The sequence below is a fragment of the Heterodontus francisci genome, chromosome 24 (assembly GCF_036365525.1).
Source record: "Heterodontus francisci isolate sHetFra1 chromosome 24, sHetFra1.hap1, whole genome shotgun sequence".
NCBI classification, from domain to species: domain Eukaryota; kingdom Metazoa; phylum Chordata; class Chondrichthyes; order Heterodontiformes; family Heterodontidae; genus Heterodontus; species Heterodontus francisci.
In genome coordinates, this window is record NC_090394.1 from 51,509,959 (window position 1) to 51,537,200 (window position 27,242).

Here is a 27,242-nt window from a genome sequence, read left to right on the forward strand (position 1 = left end):
AAAATGTGTCAGGTTCCACATATGCGTTTACAAGCTCTACTTTACTACCACCTCTGATTTGTACGGCTGGTTGTCTGACTTTCAGTATTGGATGAGCAGAAATGTCTTCCAATTAAATATTGAGAAAACTGAAGCCATTGTCTTCCCATCTCTGCCACAAACTCCATTCCCTAGGCACCAAGTCCATTCCTCTCCCTGGTCTCTGTCTGAAGCTGAGCCAAACTGTTTGCAGCCGAGATGTCCTATTTGACTGAGGCGAGTTTCCGACTTCCTACCCTGCCCCATTTTCCACTTTGGTAACATAGACTGCCGCCGCTCCTGCCTCAGCTCATCCACTACTGAAACCCTCATCCATGCCTTAGTTAACTCAAGACTTGACTATTCCAATGCTCTCTTAGTCTCCAACCTTGCATCCTCCATAACCTCAGCTCATCCAAAACTGTGCTGCCAGTAAACTAACTCACACCACATTTACCAATCACCCGTGCTCACTAACCTACACTGGTTCCCATTCAAGCAACATATCGAATTTAAAAGTCATCCTCGTTTTCAAATCCTGCCATGGTCTTGCCTTTACCCATCTCCATAACCTCCTCCAACCCTATAACCCTCTTAAATCTCTGCGCTCCTCCAATTCTGACCTCTCGCGCATCCTTGATTTTCGTCACTCTACCACTGGTGGTCATGCCTTCAGCCACCTAGGCCTCAAGCTCTGGAATTCCCTCCCTAAACCTCTTGCTCCTTCTTTAAGATGCTCCTTAAAACCTACCTCTTTGACCAAGCTTTTGGTAATCCATCCCAATATCCCTATATGTCATTCAGTGTAAAATTTGGTTTGATAATGCTCGTGATGCACTTAGGAATATTTTACTACATTAAAGGGGCTAGACAAATCCGGATGATCTTACTGATAATATAACTACAATTTGCAACTGAATCACAACTGGTCAGTACAAACAGCACATACTTCCTCCAACAGCTACTGGACCAGGTTAGGTAATTTAATGTACTTGGGTGAAATAGTCATGAACTTCACTCTAGCTAAATTGTTAATTTGAAGCTTGCTGAAAGCAAGATACTAGCTTGAAAATATCTCTCTTCTTTTGTCCAATTCCAATACTGGCATTCTGCAACTTCTGCAATTAAAGTAGAAAGGCAGCAACAGAAAGCAACAATACAATATTGACAATAACGGGCATGGCAAAATCAATATGTAGTTTCAAGATCATCAGTAAAGTCACAAAAATTTTGATTCAAGCTGCAGAATGCATAGTAACGATACGTATAGGCAGCGATGGACTTTGTCTTCCACCATCTATAAAAACAGAAATACGTTTCACAATACACAAATACCCCATATATTTATGCAGTTCCAATTTAATTTAAATTTCACATATCCCTACAGATACTGAAGAGTTCTTGCGTCTTTAGTAGGCTCACAAAACTCATTTTGCAAGAGTTCAGCTCAGATATGGGTTTTATCATCTTAAACTTGGATCCTACTGACCTGGGGATTCTTAAGTTTGGTAATAACCTTCCAGGCTTCATTAAGAATCTGTAGCCTGTCATTCTCAGGAGGATCAGCCAAAACCAAGTTCAACCCCAGGGATTGGAAAAGAAGATGCTGCAATACAAAAAGATCAAAAAGTAGTAAGATCTCAGTAAATTGTCATAAAATGCTATCATGCTGTAGTGCAACACAAAACTGAGGACTATAATTACATTGTCGTATTTATATAGCACCTTTCACAACCTCAGGAAATCTCAAAGCACTTTATAGTGAATGAAGTACTTTTGAAGTGTAGGCACTGGTGCAAGGTAGGAAATGTACACAGCAAGTTCCCACAAACAGCAATGTGCTAATGACCGTATAATTTGTTGGGTCATGTTTTAGTGAGGGGACTTTTTAATCTATCTAAAACTAGAGCATAGTCCTCTCAAATTGAGATTACTGCCCACAACCCATCAAGAATTAATGTCACACACAACTAAAAAAAAACTTGCATTTATGTAACACCTCATCACATGTCTGAGAAACATTTCAAATAGTTTCACACTAAATTACTTTCAAAGTGTAGTTATAATTGTTATGGAGGAAGCATGGCAACCAATGTGATTAATAACAATTTAATGTGCTTTCATGGTATTGCCCAAGGGTTACAAATTGGCCAAGACATTGGGGGAAAACTCCCTGCTCTGCTTCAAATCAGACATACAGGGTCTTTATTTAATGTCTCAAGTTCTGGAATGTGGATATACAGCAATAAAGGTATCACTATTTTCCAATGTTGCACATTGGCCTACCTTGGGGAAACCAGATTCCTCACAGTCCTTTATCATACCAATGAAATCCATAGATCTTGTTGCAATGAATTCCGGTCTGAATGCTGACATTACCGAATTCAATAGCAAAGCACTGTTAGAAATTGTGGAAAAAAGATCAAAACACACAAGTAAAGGAAGTATACATGGTCTTGAAAATATACTTTATGCATTTTGACGAGACATGCAAAGAGAAAATCTAGCTTACTTACTTGTTTCCAAGTTTCTTGCACCTGTCCATCATTTCTGTAAGTAAGGCCTATAAACATCCACAACATTTTCAGCCTTTAAGCAGATTATTGCATAAGATAGAGCACATGACTAAATAACATAATTCCTTTTATTGTTTCTAATTCAGCAATTCATTAAAAGTTGCTGCACAACTTTGTAAAACAACTTCATTATAAACAGAAAAAAAGTTAAGCATTCTAGGTGCACCAACTGCTTCTTTAGTGACTAAGTTTGCTCATTTTGCACTTCAGCTTCACAAGATATTGGAACACCTGAAAATGTCATAGTCGGTTTAAGCACAATCTGTGCATACTGTACCTAATTGAAGTGTATATTTAAGAGGAAGATAGAACAAGTCCAGGGAACTATAGATCAGTTAGCTTAACAGTACTGGGAAAGATAATGTAACTTTTCCTCAAAAGATAGATTAGAAAAGCATCTAGAAACCGAAAATATGATAGCATGAATTTCAAAAGCGAAGGTCATGCTTGACCGACCTTACTGAAGTATTTGAAGGAAATGTAGACAAAGGTAATGTAGTAGATGTTAATATATTTGGATTTTTGAAAAGGCTTTCGATAAGGGACCGCATAATAGACTCATGACTAAAGTCAGAGCATATGGTCAGGAGACATGTAGCAAAATAGATAGAAAGCTGACTATAAAACAAAAATGTGAGTCTGTGTTAAGGGTAGCTATTCAGACCAGTAGAAAGTATGTTCCAGAAGGATCAATATTGGGACTATTGTTGTTCACAATTTACATCAATAATTTGGACTCGGGAATCAGAATTACAATTTCAAAATTTGCGGACGACACCAAATTCAGGGTATAGTTAATACTGAGGAAGGCTGCGACAGAATAAAAGACGACATTAATAAGCTTTCATCATGGGCATGTAATTGGAAGATGAATTTCAATATAGGCGTGTGCATTTTGGTACAAAGTGTAAGGAGGCCATATACTGTTTGGTTAATAAGACAGTAAATGGGTTACAGCAGCAAAGGGATCGAAGGGTACAGATACACAAATTACTAAAAGTAATAAAAGTTACTAAGGCTATAAAGAAAGCAAACCAAGCACTGTGATTCATTTCTAGAGGATAGGCTGAAAAGCAGAGAAGCGCTGGTGAAACCTATTTAGAACCTTGGTTAGACCACTTCTTTCAGATTACAAAAGGGTTTGATAGGGTAGACAGAGAAAATGTTTCCACTTGCGGGAGAGTCCAAAATTACAGGCTAGAAATAAGAAAGTCGCGAATAAATCCAATAAAAAATTCAGGAGAAACTTCTTCAAAGAGTGGCAGGAATGTGAAATGTGCTACCACAGGGAGTAGCTGAGGCAAATAGCATAGATGCATATAAGGGTAAGCTAGACAAGCACGAGGGAAAAAGGAACAGAAGGATATGCCGACAGATGAAGGAGTGGAAGCAAGCTCATGTGGAGCATGAACATGGCCGTTTGTGCTGCAAACTATGTAACTCTCTGCAACGTATTATCTTTTACCAAAGTAAGAAAATAAAAACATCCTCTGACAATGCATTAAGCTGCACATCATCAGTTTTATTGAGCTTGCACTGTTGCCTAATTTGACAACGACAAACCACAGACTAACTTGGGAAGTATTCCATTATCGAAAAGAATATATTGTTACATTTCTATAAAAAGGTGTGGCAGAAGAAAGAAAAATCAAAAAATAAACAAGGAAGAGACTGATGACCTTAGGGTGCTGTTGCACACTACCTCGCAATCGGTTTTGGATTAGCATTAGTAAGAGTGAAAAAGAGATAGTTACTCTCTCACTCACAGAAAAGCATACAAGAGGGGGCCAGAAAATAACTGGAAGCAGAAAATGGAGCGATGGAGGAAGAAATGAGAAAGCATTACAAGCACAAAGTTAAAAGGAACTCTAAAATTCACTAAAGCTGAACATCACAACATCCAAATACCAGGAATTTCAGCAAGTCACAGAACCCACACATCAAGATTTGGAGGACATGGAAAGGCAGAGTCCTGTTAAGGATTTCCACAAATATTCTCGAATGGAAAATTAAGACGACAAGTTTGACCCATATTAACATTATTGTATTCAGAAGCTGCTAATGGAATTTTCTATTCACTGAAGAAAGTGAGTTGGTAGTGTAGGTCAACTTTTATTCTGCCTAGTTTTTGATAGAAAAAAATGTTGTCCTTAAATAACCACCGTAAACATTAGAAATGACGGAATTTCACTGGCTACATAAGCTTCGTGCCGTAAAAATCATACCAAGGACAAAAGTTCACCCACAGTACAGCGTAAAATGGTTCCCAGGTTTGCAATGTGAAGTACAACTCGGTTTCATAGCATAACAGCAAAACAATCAATATACTCTTAAATGAAAATGCTATTCGAATTCTTTTAAAGTAAAGAAAATTAAAATGAACCTCAGGTGCTCTGTACGCAATACATTGAAGAATCCAGTCTATAGCAGGAGAATACAGCGTAAGGTATATTGGAATTTCTACCCGCTGCACAGCGAGCTGGTTCTGAACTGTTTCTCCATGAATCTGCATTGAATAAAACAATTGTTACCAATCAATTATAATTTGCTGACTTTGAGGTTAAATTTACAAGACTATAAGTATACCTGTACTGTGTATTTAGTACTCCCAGATTTTCCTAACAGATAAATATGAACACCCAGAACATGCTGAGAACCACAAATGTTATAATACATTAAAAGTACAATTAGTGAGATTGCAGTAAACAGCAGAAAGAATATGGGAACAGAACTGCCAAGGACAAAGAGCCCTCATGAACTCCTCCACCTTACCCCAGTAAAACAAGTTACCTGCACTTCTACCCCATGACCGGATGCCTGACGCCAATACCAGAAACCACTTCAACATGAACTCCAACACCACCCACAGAAGACCAGGCTTTACAAACTCCAACAGTGATGTAGTTCAAAAACAGCAATGCAACTGCAGAACTTTGCGGCATTGTTGAGCATGTGGTTGGGATAAAATAAACCAACATTCTTAGAGTGGTTTACAGTAACAAGTAGTGTACCCCAGTGATTGGTGCTAGAACAACTTGGACTAGATTTGGGAATGGAGCGGAGTTCTAAAGGTAGACAGCAAATTGTGGAGTGTGCAGAAAAATGCAAGGACAAATAAATAAGCAAAACTATCATTTTGCCTACTTGCTTCAAAGTGTGAAGTCATACACTACAGGTGAAGAAATGACAGATGGGAATACAAAATAAGTTGGGAAGCACTCTGAACTTCAGAAGGCAGGTGAACGAAAAGAGTTAGGGCTCCAGACACAGGTCAATTAAAATTTCTGATGGGCAAGTAAAAGAGGCTAGTGGGATGCTGGGCTTCACAAGAGGCAAGGAAAAGCAAGGAGATATTACTGTATTTATAAAGAACACTAATCTTAATAGTGGCGCAGTGGTTAGCACTGCAGCCTCACAGCTCCAGGGACCCGGGTTCGATTCTGGGTACTGCCTGTGCGGAGTTTGCAAGTTCTCCCTTTGACCGCGTGGGTTTTCGCCAGGTGCTCCGGTTTCCTCCCACCGCCAAAGACTTGCAGGTGATAGGTAAATTGGCTGTTGTAAATTGCCCCTAGTGTAGGTAGGTGGTAGGGAATATGGTATTACCGTAGGGTTAGTATAAATGGGTGGCTGTTGGTCGGCACAGACTTGGTGGGCCGAAGGGCCTGTTTCAGTGCTGGATCATAAAATAAATTTTAAAAATAATCAAACTACATTTGGAATAAAAGTGTTCAGTTTTTGGGTGCCCTAACTTTGGCAAGAATATACTGGCCTTGAAGCTGATTCAGCTGGATGATACCTGGGATAAATGCACTAAACTTTGATGAAAGACGAAGTAAACCATGGGTTACATCCCTTAAAGCAGAGGAGGTTAAACAATGACCTGATATAGATCTTAACAATAACAAGCGGAATTGACAAAGGTAGATAGGGAATGACTGTCCCTCTAAAAGCGGAATCATGAACAAGGGGACATGATCTTAAAATTCAAGCTGAACCTGGCTGAAAGTAATACCAGGGAAAGTTTCTTCCACATAAAAGGGTGAGAGAATGTGGAGCACACTGTCCCAGAAGGCCAAAGATGAAAAGTTAATTTAGAAGAGACATGGGTATATAACTGGATAATAATGGATATGGAGAAATTCTGGGAATGGAATTAAAAAGATAAGCTATCATGTCTAATAAAATGGTGGGCCAAAAGTCTTACAAGTGTCCCAAGTAACCTGGACAAGACAGCTCCCAACAATGTAAACAGATCTTGGATCAAAACAAGACAACTGCAGACAACCAAATGGTTCTACAGGTGGAAATCCAAAGTATCCAATTGAGACTTTCATGTCCATCATCTAAGCCATATGCAAATTTCTCTGAGGTCAAGCATGTAAACTTCGACAAAGTACTAGATAAAGGAATTAAAGACCATCGTACCGAAAGAATGAAAAGGCAGCAACACGAAGTCCAACTGGTCTACCTATTGGAAAGGATCTGAGAACAGACATAAAAGTAAATCAGGAGGATCGTAACAATCCCGGAACTTCGGTATCACAAAAGGTGCGGAGAGAAAAAGACCAGCTGTCTTTAAGAGACCTGTGGAATCTTTCCTGGGTATGGAAAACAGGGCAGACTTGAAGCAAGATTATGTCCCAAATCATTAGTTGGTATCCTTCCATCTACAAAAGATGATGGGCAAGCAGCAAACAATCCATTTAGGTGGGAGGTGTTCTCTTGATGCACCTTTACTGATGGCTGAGAAGGCCAATCCTTCAGAGGCAGGTTTGGTCACAAGTGCCACATGAAAAGCTGCCAGGCGATGCTGAGAGTTGGTTTTGGCGTTGGTGCCTGTTGCCAAGCTGTTGTCGCCACTGGGCATCGTGGTAGCCACAGGATGTGTTGCCATTTCCCTCTTTCGCCAACTAGTGACTCCCAGGTGCTATAGTTGACATTTAGGGCCTTCATATCACACTTGCAAGCATCCTTGAAGCGGAGCTTTGAGCAACCCACTGGTCGCCTGGCCCCAGCTACCTCGCCACAAAGAAGATCCTTGGGTATGCGACCGTCTTCCATCCTGCAGACTTGTCCGATCCACCGAAGCTGCCTCTGCTTGATTAGTGCCAACACACTTGGGAGCTCAGCCTTTGCGAGGACTGCTGCATTCGTGATTTTGTCCTGCCAGGATATACCCATAATGTGCAGCAGACAGCGAAGATGGGAATTATTGAGCTTCTTTTCCTGGTAGCTGTAAGTCGCCATGTTTCACAGCCTTACAGCATGGTCCTGAGAACACAAGCCTTATAAACCAAATTATTAGGCTCCATGACAATGGACCAACACTGTACCAGAGCCTTAGTGACATGTTATAACTCCTTCATTTTCATATGAAGCCCCAAAGCGGTACTACAGTTCAAAAATTGTCTGAAGCCCTATAGAAACACAAAATCTCAAGACTTGATCTGCACAACCAAAGCATCAGCAGGCTCCAAATTCAGGCTGCAACCTCTTGAAAAACCAAAAGGTATTCTACCAAATACCTCCTCTGCCTTCCCACTTCCACCAGAGGTGACAGAGCACCCACCCAAGAAATTCCTAGGCTTGACAGCTGTCACAACCAACACATAACCTCTCCCAAGCCTACACGAACACAGGATGCTCAGACATTCCTGTCCAGAGCAAAGGAAAAGGTAAACTCAAGTACAAACATCAGACTGTGAGCTACAATTAAACAAGTAGTTTTTGTTTGACAGGTTTGCAATACCAAGTGTGACCCAAGCATTGTAATTACATAGAATGTACAACACAAAACTGTCCATCTGGCCCTACTGGTCGATGCATGTGCTTATGCGCCATACGTGCCTTCTCCTGCCCCTCATCATCAGAGCCTATCAGCATATCCTTCTATTCCTTTCGTCCTCATGTGCTTATCTAGCTTTCTCTTAAATGCAGCTATGCCATTTACCTCAAGTACTCCTTACGGTAGCAAGTCCCACATTCTAACCATTCTCTGGGTAAAGAGTCCCTTGAATTCCCTACTGGATTTATTCGTGACTCTCATATTTATGTCTCCTAGTTTTGATCTCATCCATATGTGGAAACATCATTTCCATCAATTCCTTTCATAATCTTAAAAGCCACCATCAGGTCACCCATCTCGAGACAAAAGAGCCCCAGCATATTCAATCTTTCAGGACAGGTGCAACCTCTCAATTCTGGTTTCATCCTTGTCTAGTGCCTCTTTTTTTTTAATATAATATGGAGGCCAGAACTGTGCAAAGTACTCCAAGTATGATGTTATGACCAGGTGAGAAAGTTGTCTACGGGTCTTTTACTGTCTTCACCTGGTCTTATTGTAACAGGGTTTAATTTGTAAACACACCATGTTTTGAGCTCCCCTTTGGTGAATCCTTGTTCACCACTTTCCAATTGTAAGGCAAAGAAATGAGCACAACCATGTTTTCTCAGGTTTAAAGAAGAAAAGTGAAATTTATTAAACTTAAACTCTAATTCGGTTAACGCCTACGGATACGCGACATGCCCCACGCTAGCATGCATATGCGATACGCACATGCAAATGGAGACAGAAAGGAGAAGAAAAATAAAGTAGAGAGGTTTGAGGCAATATCAGAAGAGTTTCTTGTTTACTGTGCTTCAAGCTCACTGTGGTCCTTTCGTAAGTAGTCTTGCTTTTCGTTGGGACCTAGTATTCATAAACCTTGTGCACTGTAGGAGACTTTTCTCTCTTGGGTTCATGTGTCTTCAATGGGTCTTCAGTTCCATGAGAAAGAGATGGGAGCAGATAAAGGGGTCTTTTCAGTCCAGCAGCAAAGAGCTTTCCGAGTTTTAAAACTCGGAGGCAAGTTCAAATTCAAAAAACTCCAACTGCCAGTTAGTCATGTGAGGTCTTGTGTGTATTGGAGAAGCAGGGACTGGGTCCTTTGTTCCAACCCTGTCTGCTAGTATGCAAAAAAAGGTATTTCTGGCAAGGGGCCTGGCAATTCCTTGTGATCGGCCCTCCTTTCTTCCCAGCAACATTTTAAAGTTTTTAATGTTCATGTGGCAAAATAACGTGTGCCTCATTCTTGGCAAGTGGGGGCCTGCATGACAATGGTCTACACAAGGTTCTACACAATTTTAACATAACATCTCTACTTTTCAATTCATCCCATCAAGAAATAAACCTCGGTGCTTTTTTTAAAAAAAAAATGGCTTTATTAACCTAAGTCATTACTTCTAGTGATTTGTGCATTGGCACCCCTAAATCCCTTTGCTCTTCTACTCCATTTTCCAAGGAATACATGGCCTCATTCTTACCAAAATGCACCACCTCACACTGATTTATAATGAAATTCCTTTTCCAATTACACACCCACTGATGCAAATTTATTGATGTCACATTATATTTGGTCGCAGCTTTCCTCAGGATTAACTACACCTCCCAACTTGGTGTCGGCTGTAAATTTTGCAATGGTTCTTCCGATTCCCAAGTCTAAACCGTTTACTTAAATGATAAACAGTGGTTCCAGCACTGATCCTTGTGGAACACCATTTCCCACCTTTTGCCAGTCTGACTAACTACCCTTAACCCATACTCCGCTTTCTATTTTGTAGCCAGTTTGCTACCATTCCGCTACTTGTCCCAACTCCAAAATCTCTGACTGTAGTTATGGGTCTATGAAGGCCTTTTGAAAATCCAAATATATTGCATCTACTACATTACCCATGTCTATTTTTTCTGTCACTTCTTCAAATAATTCAGTAAGGTTGGTCAAACATGCTGTTCCCTTTTGAAATCCATGCTGACCACCCTATCATATTTTCTGTCTCTAGATGCTTTTCTATTACATCATTGAGTAAAGATTCCATTATCTCTCCTGCTACTGACATGAAGGAAACTTGGTCTATGGTTCCCTGGACTTGTTCTATCTCCCTCTTTAAATACTGGAATCACACTTACTGTCTCCCAAAATAAACAGGGTGGAAGAGGAGATCAAAAGATAAGACACTGAAGATAAAAAGGGGGAGATAATTGATAAACTAAATCAAACTTAAAACACCAGTGCCTCTTATCTGTTTCCTCACCTGGATCAAGGATTTTATCCTCTCTATTTTTGATACTTGATAAACTTTCCATCTTAAAAGTCTTGTCTACTCATGCTAAGTCAACCCCATCAGTTTTCCTCATAATTACGGAGACAAGTAACTATTCAATATTGCTTCCACTTTGCTGTCATTCGCTGAGGGTTTATCTTGTTCATCCCTTAGTGCACCCATCGCTATCCTGCTTTTCCTGGTTATTTGTGTGTCTGTACAATAGTTTTTCTAAACTCATTGATAATTTTATCTCATAGCTGCTCTTTGCTTTCCTCTTCATATTCCATTATTGTCTATGTACTTAATGTGTGCATTTTTCTTTTTGTTTCTATTTTACCCTTATCTATTTATTCATCCAAGATGTTTCATTATTGGCTAGTTTTTGTTTTCTCATGAAATATATTTCTTCTGAACTCAATCACCTTTTAAACTATTTCCTACTGCAGTTCTCTCAGTCAAAACAAATTTGATTTCAACTTCCATAGTTGCATTCACATCCATATAAAATTAAAGGGTTTTTTTCCCAATTATTATTTTGGTCTTTATCTTACTCATCTTCCTTAATCATTATTTAAAACCTCATCATGCTGCGATCGTTATTGGCTGGCTATTCCCCTACGCTAACTTCTCTTAATTTGATCTGGTTCATTCCCCATTACACGATTCAACAGTATTCTCCCTTGTCAGGCTTCTTAGTACTGGGTAAGAATAGAGTCCTGAACACACTAAAAACCTTATTCTTTTTTCCCCTTTCGTGACCTCTTGCCCATTCATTATGGGTGCATCATCTACCCCAAATCATACTTTATGCCTTGTACTCATTTCTTCCTACACTCCCCTTCCACTATTAGGTGGTCTATAGAATAAGCCGACTAGTGTGATCAATCCCTTCTTATCCTTTATCACAATATATATGCTGCCTGTGTGGAGTTTGCAAGTTCTCCCTGTGTCTGCGTGGGTTTTCTCCGGGTGCTCCGGTTTCCTCCCACAAGCCAAAAGACTTGCAGGTTGATAGGTAAATTGGCCATTATAAATTGTCACTAGTATAGGTAGGTGGTAGGGAAATATAGGGACAGGTGGGGATGTTTGGTAGGAATATGGGATTAGTGTAGGATTAGTATAAATGGGTGGTTGATGTTCGGCACAGACTCGGTGGGCCGAAGGGCCTGTTTCAGTGCTGTATCTCTAATCTAAAAAAAAAAATCTAATATGCATTTTTTCTACCTTAAATATTTAATTAAGTCCTTGTTTTCTACATTATGTTATCTCTAATTAGTACAGTTACCACCCTTCTTCCTTCTCTATCCTTTCTAAATGGATTATATCTTGCAATAAATAACTACAATGCTGTTTGAAAAAGGAGTGAAGGGAAGATATTAAATGCTAACAAAGAACTTCAGGTGCTGAAACATGCAGGGATTAATAGACAGGGACCACCAAGCCTAAACTGAAGCCATGCACATTATGATCTCTATCCATACAAGACCAGGCACAGGCGTAGTGATCAATTTGAATACGAACGTCACCCTTCTGTTTCATTTTCAACAGGGGAATTACCTCCAAAAAGCAGATCACAATACTATAGAATACTGAGTAGCAGACAGAATGGAACCTACCTTAAACATGCTGCTAAGGAAAAAGTACACCTAGTGTTGCACAAGAGCAAGCAGGGCAAAAGACCCAGCAAAATTAATTCCACAGGACAACATGGGAAGAGAAAAAAAAAACACAACCAACCAAATTCACAGCAACAGTCAAACAAGCACTGGCAGCAAAGACACAGTGGAGAGAAGCAGACGTCATTGGCCTACACATGGGTACTGACTCTGTGTAGTCAAGAAACAGTACGTAGATGAAGAAGGGGCCAATGGTGGATTCTTGGGGAATTCTAGAAGTGACAGTGCAGGGCTTGGAAGAGAAGCTATGCTACATATGTTCTGGCTCCAATTGCTAGGTAAGAGCACAACCAAGTAAGGCGAGTCCCTCAAGAGCTGAACAACACAGGAAGGGCATTAGAAGATAGTGTGACTGACTGTATTGAAGACTACAGAGAAATAATATACCAGTCACAGAAAATTGACTCCTGAACTCCTGACCTCCCTGCAGGCACAACTTGCCCAAGAGTACCGATAAGAATAAGATCCTTCTTCCTCCTGGAACTCTGGGGAAATCACCAAGGCAGCCTTTAGGTGTCTTGGGTTTAGCCTACAACAACCAAACAAACTTATAAACTTCAAAACTTCAATTGATAGAATTTTCTTAGGTAAGGGTATCAAAGGATATGGATCAAAAGCTGGTGAATGAAGTTGAGGCATGGGTCAGCGATGATTTAACTAAATGGCCTACTCCTATTCCTATGTATGCCAGTTCCAGCATCAGTAACAAGAATATCTCCACAAGGTGGGCTCTTTGACTTCTCACTCATGGCAAGTTCCAAGCTTATTTTTGAATAGTTTTATAAAAAGTTGTTTGAAAACAAGAAAATCTTTTGCACCTCCATTCTACAGACTACATTGACAGCTCTACCCAATCAGGAAGGATGACTGCAGCTATAGTAAGCAAAGCTTTATGCACAGATCTATTGCCCCATTCCACAGTGCAGTCACCAGGAAATGTAGTCACAGTTCTCAGCTAATGCTGCTCCTGAAATGCTATTAGCACTGTTATCAGTAGGTGTACTGCAAAGATGTTAATAAACCTGAAGCATGTTTAAAAAGTCAAAAATACCTAGCTATTTTACTTATGTTACAATCAGGTCAAATCTATATATGTAAAAGGAACTAGAATGATCTGATTACAAAACTAGCACATCGTAAAAGATATTAAGGTTGGCAGGTCTCTTTGGGTTTTTAATTGTGCTCAACATCCCACAGCAATATAGTCTATGATTTCTTATAAAACATTTCCAACCAATTTCTAGTCATGAAACACAGACAAATCTGTGCCTTGGCACACAGGGTATCAAGATCGAATGAAGTGGGGCTATGGTATTATTGGAGCAGTATGCACAAATGTAATTTAGTTAGCATTTTTAAAGTCATGCATTCTTATTTTTATTACCATTATAAATTTGTATGGTCACATTTATATCAAAAACTTTATTAACTTATTTTATCCTATTTGACTGTCCTGCCAGAGGTGGCACTGCAGCATCCCCACTTGGTGGGAGGAAGGTATAATTACAGACGGACACGAAGTACAGAGGTAGCTTCCATTCTAATCATAGACATAGGAATTTATAATGGAAAAAGTTAAAACATGCGTGCAGCCATGAGCTTTTTAATACATTACTAGTTAAGCTGCCATACAAAGTTGTACAATGTTTTGTTTGATCAGGATAGGATGATTATGCGCTGCAATGGGAAATGTCTAATTTTAGAACTGACTTTTTAAAAAAAAGTACACATATGCAGAGACATCAAACTGGGCTATACTGTAAAATGGCTCACTTGGATTTAAATGTCAACTATTGGTACTAGCAGAGGTTTCAGAGATTTGTGGTAATACTGCATCTTGTACAAGGCTGAGGGGTGAATGCCAAAAAAGAGACTAAACTAATTTCATACTTGTTTAAATGTGGAGAGGAAATCAAAAAAATTCTTATTCAAGTTGTCTTTCAAATGTGGTGCCACTTCCATTCCAACCTGTTAAAGGAAATAAAATGAACATGAGAATAATGTAGAACTTTTTTTTTTAAAAACGGTGAAAAAGTTGTGAGCTACAAACAAATTAACCAGAAAGTAACTTTTACATAATCTGTAAAGTTGAAAAGGATATGGTAGCCTACCCTGCAAAGATAAGCTCTAGCATAGACAGCGACTAACGGATCACCAACGCCTCTTATCATAGATGTCAACCGAGGAAGAGTCTCAGAGATACCACTTTAAAAAAAAAAAATTTTTAATGGGATATTACATCATTTAATAAGGATTTATTCACTTTCACCTTATATTAACATTCAAACCAAATTAATTGAAAAATCTCAGTCCATATTTCATCACAATTTGACAAGTTTAATTAGTTTTATACAAGATTAGATCCACTTGTGGTTTAGATAGATTAAAAATGTAAGAAAAAAATTAAATGAGAAAAGACATTCCAACATACTTACGTTTTAGAAAGGAATGTGTTACATTTTAATATGGCCACCTCCACATAACTAAGTTAACTCAAGGAAAATACATTTTGCATTGTATGTAAACCACAAAACTGTTAGCTTGAAATATAAAGAGGAACAGCGTTTAGACAGAATTCAAATAGTCGACCGTACTTTAATTTAGTGAGGAGGGGTTTTTAAATCCTTATGAAGAAAAAGGTATATAAATTAAACAGTATCATCTTTAACTGTTGTGGCATCAAAAGAAATTGTAGCTACACCAAAAATATTGTGCATTATATTTAGGGTTCCTTACTCTGGTAGGAGATATTTCTGCAGGTTTGACCACCTCTCTTTCTCTAGTCTTCCTCTCCCTCTCTTCTGAACCCCATTCTCCCAATCCCCGTTTCCCAGTCTCCCCATCTCCGTGACCCCAATTCTACCCCCTCCAGTCCCCCTCTCTGCCTGCCCCCATCCGCCCCCCATTCCCTAGTCTTCCTTCAGCCCAGACTCAATTTCCAACCTCTCCAAGTCTGCCTTCCCACCAACCCCCCCACAATCACCTGCATGTTTGTCTGCCTCTCTTCCCCCTAGCCCCAGTTTCCCTTTCCCCAAGCCCCCATTTTCCAGTCATTCCCATATCCTTCTTTTCCACCCCTCTCCCCTACCGAGTCCCCATTACCAGTCATTCCCTCCCACCCCAAGCCCCATTTCCTAGTCTTCCTCTCTGCCCCACGTCTCCCTTCCTCCCAGTCGCCATTCCCCAGTCTCCCTCTCTCGTCACCCCTCCGAGGCCCCATTCTCCAGTTTCTCACTCCCCCCCACAGCTCCCATTTCCCAGTCTCTCTCCCCCACTGCTTCCCTTTCCCAGTCTCTCTCTCCTCCAACCACCCCCTGCCCCCCCCAACTAAAATACCACCCAACCCCCCTAGTCCCCATCAGCTTTGAGCTTCCACCCACTCCTATGTAGGGAGCTGGCTCTTTATAGTGGTGGACAGGAGAAGTCACTAAACCACATGTTTCTCTGCTTTCCAGGAAACCTCTGGGTAATCAAGGATGACTGGAAAATTTGTCAATTTACAGTATTGCTGAGTACAAAAAAACCCTTGAAAGGATTCTAACTCAATTTTTTCTTCATTCCCTTTCTCCTTAACTAAAAGGGCTGCAAATGGCCTGCTGGTAAGTAAGCTCCCACTAGAGATGGTTATATTTTACATTTTGTCAATCTTGACCTGCATAGAAATTAATTTGCATAAGGATACAATCTGGAAATGAGCTCCCTGATTGAGGCAATCTTGAAGAACCAGTTCAGACAAGTTTCTTTCGCAGTTTCATTTACTTCATCTGGACCAAAGTTATCTATATCAAAAAGTACAACACTGATTACTAAAAAGGTTATGACATTTCTGAAGTAAAATAACACTAAACTACATTGTTCAGATATATAAAATATATGTTTCCAACAACTAGGTCACACACGGTTTCCACAATCTCCCTTGGGAAAGTCACTGCTGTAAGGTATAATTACCAATATTAAACCCAGAACTGTACTATGTTTCTGACTGCATTGGTTAAATTCAATAATTCAATGATATTAATGGCTCATGTTGGGTTCACTTCCAAACATTTAATACTGTTTATTGGTTTTAAAATTCCCATAACATTTAATTCTTTTAGTAAAAAGTTACCTGGCACAGACACTCCAGGAAGGGAAACTCGACCACTTGTACACATGGAAAAAATCCGCTCGTACACTAGTTTACCTGTAATCAAAAATTGATTTAATCCAATTTTTAATTTTTAAAATGAATGCTTCACACATATAGTTGATAGAATGAAAGCTGGAATACCAAAGGCCATAGATTCAGATTAAAGAGAAGTAAACATTTACCTGGAAAGTGTATGAGGCAAAAATTATATTTAAAGAGGTTGGTAATTGGTTGAGAGGTGGGGGACAGAGAATAGGGATAAAAGGAAATGTTTTCTGATTCTCAGGATGTGGGATATGCCATGTGGTGTGCCCCAGGGATCTGTATTGGGCCCTCAGCTCTTCGCCATATATATTTGGACGAAGGAATAGAATTGTACATTCAAGTGTGTAGGTAACACCAAGTTAAGAAGCACAGTGGGCTGAATTTTATCAGCACGCCATGCTCCGCAGCAGCACGCTGTGAAAGCGGCGGCCTTCCATCGAGCAAGTGCCGCTGCACAGCCCCCGCGATATTATATGCAGGGGCTGATTTAGATGGAGGTGGCGGAGCGGCTGCCCCTCACAATGCAGAGGGGGCAGCCGCCGCGTCCGTGGTTACAGCGTCTGGCGCCACCGCACCGGCAGCATTTTTAAAGGGCTCCAAGCTCTTAACTAAAGTTTACATTTTTAAAAGTATATTAGATTTAATTTGTTTTTAATAAATAGTTAGAAGATGGAGGACTTTTCCCAACAGCCCCCCACCCCCCAAACGGTCTTTCCATTGCCCTACGTTCACAAAGTTTATTTTATCCCTGACCCGAACCACCGCCCCCAATCTTCTCACATTTGCCCTTCAACCCCTTCCCACCATCCCCACAGCCAACAGAAAGCATTTTTCCCGCTCCCCCACCCTGATAATTTTATTCCTTCCCCCGCCCCACCAGTGTCTCACCTCGGAACTCTAACGGAGTTCTGAAGGCGCGTGAGTCGCAGCCGATTGGACGTAAAATCGGCATGGGATGGCCCCCGTTGGCAGGTAAGTTAATTTGCATTTCATTAATGCTCATTTAAATATTTCGATGAAGGCCGGCTACCAAGCAGCGGGGGAAGGGGGCCACAACAAGGCCTCATGCCGCTGCTAATATCCGGCAGGGCCTTCTCAACATTGTGGGTCGAGGCGGGACTCTCCCAGCAGAATTTTATGGACCCCCCACCATGACCCCCGACATCAAGGGGCTCGTCAAATTTAGCCCAGTGAGTGATGTTGGTGGGAGCAAGAAGTTACATAGGGACATAGACAAACTGGTTGAGGAGACAAAACTATGGCAGATGAAGTTCAATGTACACACTGCAAATACACAAAGTAATTAAAAAGGCTAATGAAATGTCAGCCTTTATCGTGGGGGGGGGGGGGGGGGGGTGGTGCGGTTGTGGAATACAAAGAGGGCTAAGTGCTGCTTCAGTTGTAAGAGCGATGGTCAGATCCCCATCTGGAGTACTGCATTTAGTTCCGTACATAAAATGCAGCTTGAATTTAGACTCAGAGCCCAACCTGACATCAGAATGAAGAGGAGCAAGATTCCCAGGAGGAGGTAGTCTCACTCCATTTTGCTTCATTCAGTTCAGGCCTTGACACCTGACTTGTACTCCACAAGCTTAGCATTGATGTGAAACCAAAATCCCTTAGCACTGATGCTAAGAATGCACCGTTAGTCATCAGTGTTTAGTCATTTGACCTAAAAGATGACTATAAGATAAATACTGACCAGATGTACTAGATACACGATATTTCAGAATCAGTACTTTCAACATTAATAACTTTCCACATTACTATTTTGCTTAATTCTAAAATTTCTATACAGAATGGTGGATGTTATGATCAGACATTGAAGTGATCCTTAAAACAGGGAATGATGATTTAACTGGTCACAAATAACTTGATTCAAATAATTTTTAAAAAAATATAATTCTGTATCTACATTGAGATTTTATTCTTTTCTAATCAATTTGCTGAAGGTGATCAATATTGAAATATAGTCAGTATTCACCTTCTTCCAAAAAAACACTGTAAACATATACAGCTACACTCCATGAAAGATGTTGCATCTTTTAATGCAGACTCCAGATAAGGTTACTTAATCTGAAGCAAAGGTTACAGTCATTTACTGATAATGTTGTGTGCATATCAATTAAATGTCACTATTCTAGTCTACAAATAGAACTTCTCATCCAACCCTCTATTTTCTCCTTCTCTTTGGACAGTGAATAAACCAGGAAAAATGCTGGGACTCTTCAAGCACCAACCACTGCAAAATATTGCACGACAAAAAATAATCTTCTGTTTCTATTTTTAAACTCTGACATGGCCTGGCAGTATCTGAAGGAGCACACAGAATTTCACAACAGCTATCCTTACCAAAAGTATCCAAAATGTCAGTGATCAAAACAAATTTGCTTGGGTAAAACTGGATCACACTGGTATCTGACAGCAGTTTTGAACACTGTAAATAGGAGAAATTCAATATTAATAAAGTACTTGATAAAAGATCTACAGAGCCATCAACAGAGCAAAAATTAAAGTATTGAACAGGTTCATTCTTAAAGTAAAAAAGTTTATATTGCTACATTTCAAAGGATATTATACAATTGTTGAAAAAACAGCATTCAATGCTTCAATACTGCACAAACTACTGAATCGGTGCAGAACATTGAGGGGAAACAGGAACAGCCAGAAGTTGTGGACCATGTGAAAACCAATAAAAGACAGACTTGCATTTATATAGCACCTTTCATGACCACTGACAGTATCAAAGCACTGTACAGCCAATGAAGTACTTTTTGCAGTGGAGTGACTGTTGTAATGTAGGAAATGCTGCAGCCAATTTGTCCATAGCAAGCTCCCACAAACAGCAATGTGATAATGACCAGATAATCTATTTCTGTGACGTTGATTAAGGGATAAAATATTGGGCAGCACACAGGGAGTAACCCCCGTTCTTATTCAAAACAGTGCCATAGGATCTTTTACATCCAACTCAGAGGGCAGACTGGCCGCAGTTTAATGTTCGATCTGGAAGAGAATAGGAAGGAAAAAAAAGAGTTGAGGTCCTGCAGTCATAGTTTCAGGAGCTAGGAAGGCAAGTTAAACAGCAGGACCTCAAAAAGTAGTAACCTCTGGATTACTCCTAGTGCCACATAATAGTGGGTATAGGAATAGTAGGACGTGACTGATTAATGCATGTCTGCAGAAACAGTACAAGAGAGGGGGCTTCGGGACAAATTTTGAGACAGGAGTGATACGTTCAAGATGATCAAGTTGCACCTCAGCAGAGCTGGGACCAATGTCCTTGCAGAGAGGTTAACTAGAACTGGGGTTGGGGGGTTGTTGGGGGGGGGGGGGGGGGTGGAGGCGGAAAGAGTCCTTAAATTAACATCTCAGAGGGGTAGGCACCAGGAAGAAACACTAGAAAGGAGAAACAAGGTGCACAGAGGATTGGGAGAGGCAAAATTACAGGGATGACAGAGGGAAAATACAAAGCAATCTATTTGATGTACAGCTGCATAAATGCACATAGCATGGTAAATAAGGTGGTGAGCTGCAGGCACAAATTACCAGATGAGACTATGATCTAATGGCAAGAACAAAAAACTGTCTCAAAGAACAGCAGAATTAGGAAGTTAATGTTCCTGGCGACAGGATATTCAGGAAAAGACAGGGAAGGAAGGAAAGAAAAGGAGGGAGGGTGGCAGTATTAATCAAAGAAGCTACTGTCACACTGGAAAGGGATGAGGTAATTGAGGGGTCAAAGAGAAAATCTATTTGGTCAGAATTAAGGAGCTATTATATTCTTGGGTGTATAACTACAGGTCACTAAATAATGGGAAGGAGATAGAGAAGCAAATTTGAAAGCAAATTACAGAACGATGCAAGAACCAAGGAGTAGTGATAATGGATGGCTTGAATTATCCCAATGTAGACTGGGAAGTAACAGTACAAAGGGCAAATATGGGGAGGAATTCCTGAAGTTTGAACAAGAGAACTTTCTTGGTCAATGTACTTCCAATCCAACGAGGAAGGAAGTAGCACTGGATATTGTTCTGGGGAGTGAAGGAGGACAAGTGGAGCATGTTTCAGTGAGGGGGCATTTGGGGAACAGTGATCATAATATTAGATTTAGAATAGCTATGATTTACTGGAATGCTGTCCGGAACGAGAGACTGGAAAAGTTGGAGTTGCTTCCCTTAGAGCAGAGAAGGTTAAGAGGAGACTTGATAGAGAAACTTTCATGATTTTCAACTCTTCTATCAAAACCAGTCTCCAGTGGCAAAAGGATTGCAAACCAGAGGACGCAGATTTAAGGTGACTGGCAAAAGAACTAGAGGCAACATGAGGGATCTTTTTTTTTTTGAAGTGCAGAGAGTTGAGTTGGAATGTACTGCTTGAAAAGGGTGGTGGAAGCAGATTCAATAGTAACTTCCAAAAGGGAACCAGATAAATACAAAGCAAAAACATTTACTGGGCTATGGGAAAAGAGCAGAGCACTTGGTCTAACTGGACAGCTCTACCAAAGGGCCAGCACAGGCATGATAGGCTGAATGGCCTTCTGTGCTGTACCATTTGCAATCACAAGTACTCAGTTCAGCAATATGCTGCACTGGGACTGTGCTGTGTAATAAAACAGGGCTGGTGTGCAGGATTCTTCAGGCATTCAGCTCCTGATCTTTACTAATACTATCCTTTGTGCACCTTGTTTCTCCTCACATGCAAAGAACAAACGGGAGCATTGTTGTGCTGTACTAAGATTTTTGGATTGCTTTTGAATATTTACGTGCATTTGCTATACTCTGTTATACATGTGAAAAGCAGACTATCCAACAGAAACCAACACTGGGCTGATGCAACACAATCTGACTAAATAGAAAATGGAGCTTTGCTGCATCATTGGCCACACTCTGGGTAGCAAACCCCAATAACCAGAACATGTTTCATTGGAGTATATGAGCTAGAAAAATGCCAATTTTAATTTGTATTTAAAGCCGACCTGAATAACTATTTTCAGTGCTTTCACTTTTTGATCTGTAGCCCATGCATCCTTCAGTGATTGATTCAGTTCTTCAATCCTGTTTATATAATCCTGCTGGGTCAAGTTTAACAGCTCTTTCTGAGACCCCTGGTATAAGAAAGAAGGATGTCAATTACGAATGAAAATGAAATTTTGTTCTCCGAATGACAAAAGAAAAACTGAGACACTGCTGCCATCATTAGCAAACCATGGGCCAAACTTATACCACTGCAGTTGAAATCATTAATTTCGAATTGCATATAGTTTCTACAAAACTTTGAAACTACAAAAGGAGAAAGCAATTCTATTTACAATTCTAGGTCTGTAAACTAGGAGAACATGAAATAAATTCGAGTAACGTGAAATAAATTTGTGCCAAATTATCACAGTACAGACACAGGCGACATAAATATAAAAATAGCCGTATCTATAAGGTTTTCAGATTAAATTATTCCTCGAAGGAAGCACGCTCATCTGAAAAATTGCAAAGCCAGGAAAGTACCAGGAAACTGCTTTAATATACAAACATTCACTACAGAGTATATTGCAATTACCTGAGGGCTTTCCATTAACTATGCAAAGGGGTTTTTGGCCTATACTTTATTACACCTTCAATCTGTAAATTTTAAAAAGGGAACTATGTTATAGTACTTTGAGAGCATTTTAGCCCGTGCTTTGTGGTACTACTGCACAACATAGGCATCAACGACATAGGTAGGAAGAGAGATGGGGATTTAAGGCAGAAATTCAGGGAGCTAGGGTGGAAGCTTAGAGCGAGAACAAACAGAGTTGTTATCTCTGGGTTGTTGCCCGTGCCACGTGCTAGCGAAGCGAGGAATAGGGAGAGAGAGGAGTTGAACACGTGGCTGCAGGGATGGTGTAGGAGGGAGGGTTTTGGTTTCCTGCATAATTGGGGCTCTTTCTGGGGTAGGTGGGACCTCTACAAACAGGATGGTCTTCACCTGAACCAGAGGGGTACCAATATCCTTGGGGGGGAGGATTTGCTAGTGCTCTTCGGGGGGGTTTGAACTAATTCAGCAGGGGGATGGGAACCTAAATTGTAGTTCCAGTGTACAGGATGTTGAGAGTAGTGAGGTCAGGGATAAGGTTACAAGGACGCAAGAGGGCACTGGCAAGCAAGAACCTGGTTTAGTGCGTCTACTTCAACGCCAGGAGCATCCGGAATAAGGTGGGTGAGCTTGCAGCATGGGTTGGTACCTGGGATCTCGATGTTGTGGCCAGTTCGGAGACATGGGTAGAGCAGGGACAGGAATGGATGTTGCAGGTTCCGGAATTTAGATGTTTCAGTAAGAACAGAGAAGATGGTAAAAGAGGGGGGGGTGTGGCATTGTTAGTCAAGGAGAGTATTACAGCGGCAGAAAGGACGTTTGAGGACTCGTCGACTGAGGTAGTATGGGCCGAGGTTAGAAACAGGAGAGGAGAGGTCACCCTGTTGGGAGTTTTCTATAGACCTCCGAATAGTTCCAGAGATGTAGAGGAAAGGATAGCGAAGATGATTCTCGACAGGAGCGAGAGTAACAGGGTAGTTGTTATGGGGGACTTTAACTTTCCAAATATTGACTGGAAATACTATAGTTCGAGTACTTTAGATGGGTCAGTTTTTGTCCAGTGTGTGCAGGAGGGTTTTCTGACACAGTATGTAGACAGGCCAACCAGGGGCGATGCCACATTGGATTTGGTACTGGGTAATGAACCCGGCCAGGTGTTAGATTTAGATGTAGGTGAGCACTTTGGTGATAGTGATCACAATTCGGTTAGGTTTACCTTAGCGATGGGCAGGGACAGGTATATACCGCAGGGCAAGAATTATAGCTGGGGGAAAGGAAATTATGATGCGATTAGGCAAGATTTAGGATGCGTAGGATGGGGAAGGAAACTGCGGGGGATGGGCACAATCGAAATGTGGAGCTTATTCAGGGAGCAGCTACTGCGTGTCCTTGATAAGTATGTACCTGTCAGGCAGGGAGGAAGTTGTCGAGCGAGGGAGCCATGGTTTACTAAAGAAGTTGAAGCGCTTGTCAAGAGGAAGGCAGCGGCTTATGTTAGGATGAGACGTGAAGGCTCAGTTAGGGCGCTTGAGAGTTACAAGCTAGCCAGGAAGGATCTAAAGGGAGAGCCAAGAAGAGCGAGGAGAGGACACGAGAAGTCATTAGCGGATAGGATCAAGGAAAACCCTAACGCTTTCTATAGGTATATCAGGAATAAAAGAATGACTAGAGTTAGATTAGGGCCAATCAAGGATAGTAGTGGGAAGTTGTGTGTGGAATCAGAGGAGATAGGGGAAGTGTTAAATGAATATTTTTCGTCAGTATTTACAGTAGAGAAAGAAAATGTTGTCGAGGAGAATACTGAGATACAGACTACTAGGCTAGATGGGATTGAGGTTCACAAGGAGGAGGTGTTAGCAATTTTGGAAAGTGTGAAAATAGATAAGTCCCCTGGGCCAGATGGGATTTATCCTAGGATTCTCTGGGAAGCCAGGGAGGAGATTACAGAGCCTTCGACCTTGATCTTTATGTCGTCATTGTCGACAGGAATAGTGCCGGAAGACTGGAGGATAGCAAATGTTGTCCCCTTGTTCAAGAAGGGGAGTAGAGACAGCCCTGATAATTATAGACCTGTGAGCCTTACTTCGGTTGTGGGTAAAATGTTGGAAAAGGTTAGAAGAGATAGGATTTATAATCATCTTGAAAAGAATAAGTTCATTAGCGATAGTCAGCACGGTTTTGTGAAGGGTAGGTCGTGCCTCACAAACCTTATTGAGTTTTTTGAGAAGGTGACCAAACAGGTGGATGAGGGTAAAGCCATGGATGTGGTGTATATGGATTTCAGTAAGGCGTTTGATAAGGTTCCCCACGGTAGGCTATTGCAGAAAATACGGAAGTATGGGATTGAAGGTGATTTAGTGCTTTGGATCAGAAATTGGCTAGCTGAAAGACGACAGAGGGTGGTGGTTGATGGCAAATGTTCATCCTGGAGTTTAGTTACTAGTGGTGTACCGCAAGGATCTGTTTTGGGGCCACTGCTGTTTGTCATTTTTATAAATGACCTGGAAGAGGGTGTAGAAGGGTGGGTTAGTAAATTTGCGGATGACACGAAGGTCGGTGGAGTTGTGGATAGTGCCGAAGGATGTTGTAGGTTACAGAGGGACATAGATAGGCTGCAGAGCTGGGCTGAGAGATGGCAAATGGAGTTTAATGCGGAAAAGTGTGAGGTGATTCACTTTGGAAGGAGTAACAGGAATGCAGAGTACTGGGCTAATGGGAAGATTCTTGGTAGTGTAGATGAACAGAGAGATCTTGGTGTCCAGGTACATAAATCCCTGAAAGTTGCCACCCAGGTTAATAGGGCTGTTAAGAAGGCATATGGTGTGTTAGCTTTTATTAGTAGGGGGAAATCGAGTCTCGGAGCCACGAGGTCATGCTGCAGCTGTACAAAACTCTGGTGCGGCCGCACCTGGAGTATTGCGTGCAGTTCTGGTCACCGCATTATAGGAAGGATGTGGAAGCTTTGGAAAAGGTGCAGAGGAGATTTACTAGGATGTTGCCTGGTATGGAGGGAAGGTCTTACGAGGAAAGGCTGAGGGACTTGAGGTTGTTTTCTTTAGAGAGAAGGAGGAGGAGAGGTGACTTAATAGAGACATATAAGATAATCAGAGGGTTAGATAGGGTGGATAGTGAGAGTCTTTTTCCTCGGATGGTGATGGCAAACACGAGGGGACATAGCTTTAAGTTGAGGGGTGATAGATATAGGACAGATGTCAGAGGTAGTTTCTTTACTCAGAGAGTAGTAGGGGCGTGGAACGCCCTGCCTGCAACAGTAGTAGACTCGCCAACTTTAAGGGCATTTAAGTGGTCATTGGATAGACATATGGATGAAAATGGAATAGTGTAGGTCAGATGGTTTCACAGGTCAGCGCAACATCGAGGGCCAAAGGGCCTGTACTGCGCTGTAATGTTCTATGTAACTGTTTATTGCCTGTTAAAACTGGTTAGACACAGTTAATAAGCAACATTTCAGCTGGTCAAATTTAGTGATTCAATCCATGAGAAACAATTAGATCAGGATTTTGTTTGTAATTCATAGGCTTTCAAGTTTTATGATCAGCCAGCCTACTTTCCAGACAATGACAAACTGCTGTCTGAAGGACACTGAAAATTACATTTTCCTATAAACAGCAGAAACTAGGGCAACACATGAACACAGTTTAGTACAGCACCAGTGTGTTGTGCCAGAATGGCACCTACAATTCCTCACTCAGCAACCTAAATTCAGATGTCAACAGGGAATGCCAAGAAGAAGCAGAGCAGAGACTTCAAGAGGGAATAAAGATAAGACAGGTCAAACAATTGAATGCCTAGCCAGATGATGGAATTTTTACCTTATGTTTGTTGCAGTATTTTTTGAAAAGCAATTGGGAGGTAAGCTTAAGTTCTTTTAGCAGAAAGCAAGATAATTTTATCTGTGCAATTAACAACTTCCTTAAAAAAATTGTTCTCAGCAAATCAAATTTCAAAGCTACGCATTCCACGGTTAGATTAGGTTGCTAACTACAAAGATAATGTACTTTTCTTGTTGAGGAATTGACAGTATATTATCCAACAGAAAAACCAAGTTAATGAGAATTAGTGGATCGCCTGTGGCTTAGCGACTCAAAATACACAAGCCCCAAGAACAATTGTTCCAATTATTCCCAAAAGAACCACAGATGCCATCCCACTCCATTTCTGTTCCCTCTTCTGATAGCTAAGGGATCACCCCTTCTTCCTCCTTCTCTCAGTAGCTTTTGTGCATTTCTTGTTCTCTCTTTCCCCCTCTCATAAAAAAGGTCTCATTATTCTCAACAGAGTATACTCATCTCTCCTTCAACCCTGAATAAGGTCACTCAGACCTCAGGTTGTTGAAGCTAAGTTTATTAATACTATCAAATTTAAAAAATAATGATATGCAGGTTGTATGACTTCCAGGCTATGTCCAGGCTAAATGAGGAAGTTGCATTGGCAGCTATATATCATTTTTTCTGGAATAAGATTACATAGAGTGGGTTTGGTGGAAAGTGAATAGGACAATTGGCAATGGAGAAGATTTTGATAATACAATGGTAAACCAGGAAAGTATATGCAAGTAGAAAGTAATTAGTGTGAAGTAAAACAGACTTAAAACTCCAGTAAATTGACAGACTTGATAGTCACAGTGTAGACAGACAAGAAATATTACAAAAGACAGGATTAAGGAGTCTATTTTATTCAGTGTATTTATTAAAAGTATTTAAGCACAAACTAAAGTTGATTCTCAGATGCAGATATTGTAAAGCAAAAATATTAAAAACTCTTGCAGATGATGTCTAGGTAAATATTTATCTGTACAATAACTGTGGCTCAGATTTTGCAGTAAACAGTGAACAAATACTACCAGGCTCCTATGGGCTTTTGCGCTGGAACTTGCTGTGAATAGAAAGCCATTGTGGTGCAGTGCCCTCTATAGGGGATTTGGGACCTGTGAACAGGGCAGGCAATTGTGCATCTCCTTAATTAATCAAATTCAAGAATCCTTTCTGAGGCACAGAGTTTAAATCAGGAAGTGTCAGTTAGAATACCAAATGTCAAGTCATGTACAGAAAACAAAAGAGGTAAATAAAGACGGTAGAGAGAGATAAAAAGGCAGAAAGATTTTTTTTTATAAAAGCAAAATACTGC

General features: G+C 40.7%; 1 protein-coding gene across 1 annotated transcript in view; it reads right to left on the reverse strand.

Annotated features, from left to right (window-relative positions):
- vps35l (VPS35 endosomal protein sorting factor like) overlaps positions 1 to 27,242 on the reverse strand; it is a 135,054-nt gene that overhangs the window by 85,691 nt on the left and 22,121 nt on the right. The window contains exons 7-17 of the mRNA XM_068056171.1: positions 21,505 to 21,633; positions 18,879 to 18,963; positions 16,461 to 16,535; positions 16,035 to 16,131; positions 14,788 to 14,835; positions 14,464 to 14,557; positions 14,243 to 14,320; positions 4,978 to 5,100; positions 2,535 to 2,581; positions 2,305 to 2,416; positions 1,508 to 1,624 (exon numbers count right to left, since the gene is read on the reverse strand). Of these exons, the coding sequence (XP_067912272.1) occupies positions 1,508 to 1,624; positions 2,305 to 2,416; positions 2,535 to 2,581; positions 4,978 to 5,100; positions 14,243 to 14,320; positions 14,464 to 14,557; positions 14,788 to 14,835; positions 16,035 to 16,131; positions 16,461 to 16,535; positions 18,879 to 18,963; positions 21,505 to 21,633 (1,005 nt within the window). The remainder of the gene's footprint in view (positions 1 to 1,507; positions 1,625 to 2,304; positions 2,417 to 2,534; positions 2,582 to 4,977; positions 5,101 to 14,242; positions 14,321 to 14,463; positions 14,558 to 14,787; positions 14,836 to 16,034; positions 16,132 to 16,460; positions 16,536 to 18,878; positions 18,964 to 21,504; positions 21,634 to 27,242) is intronic.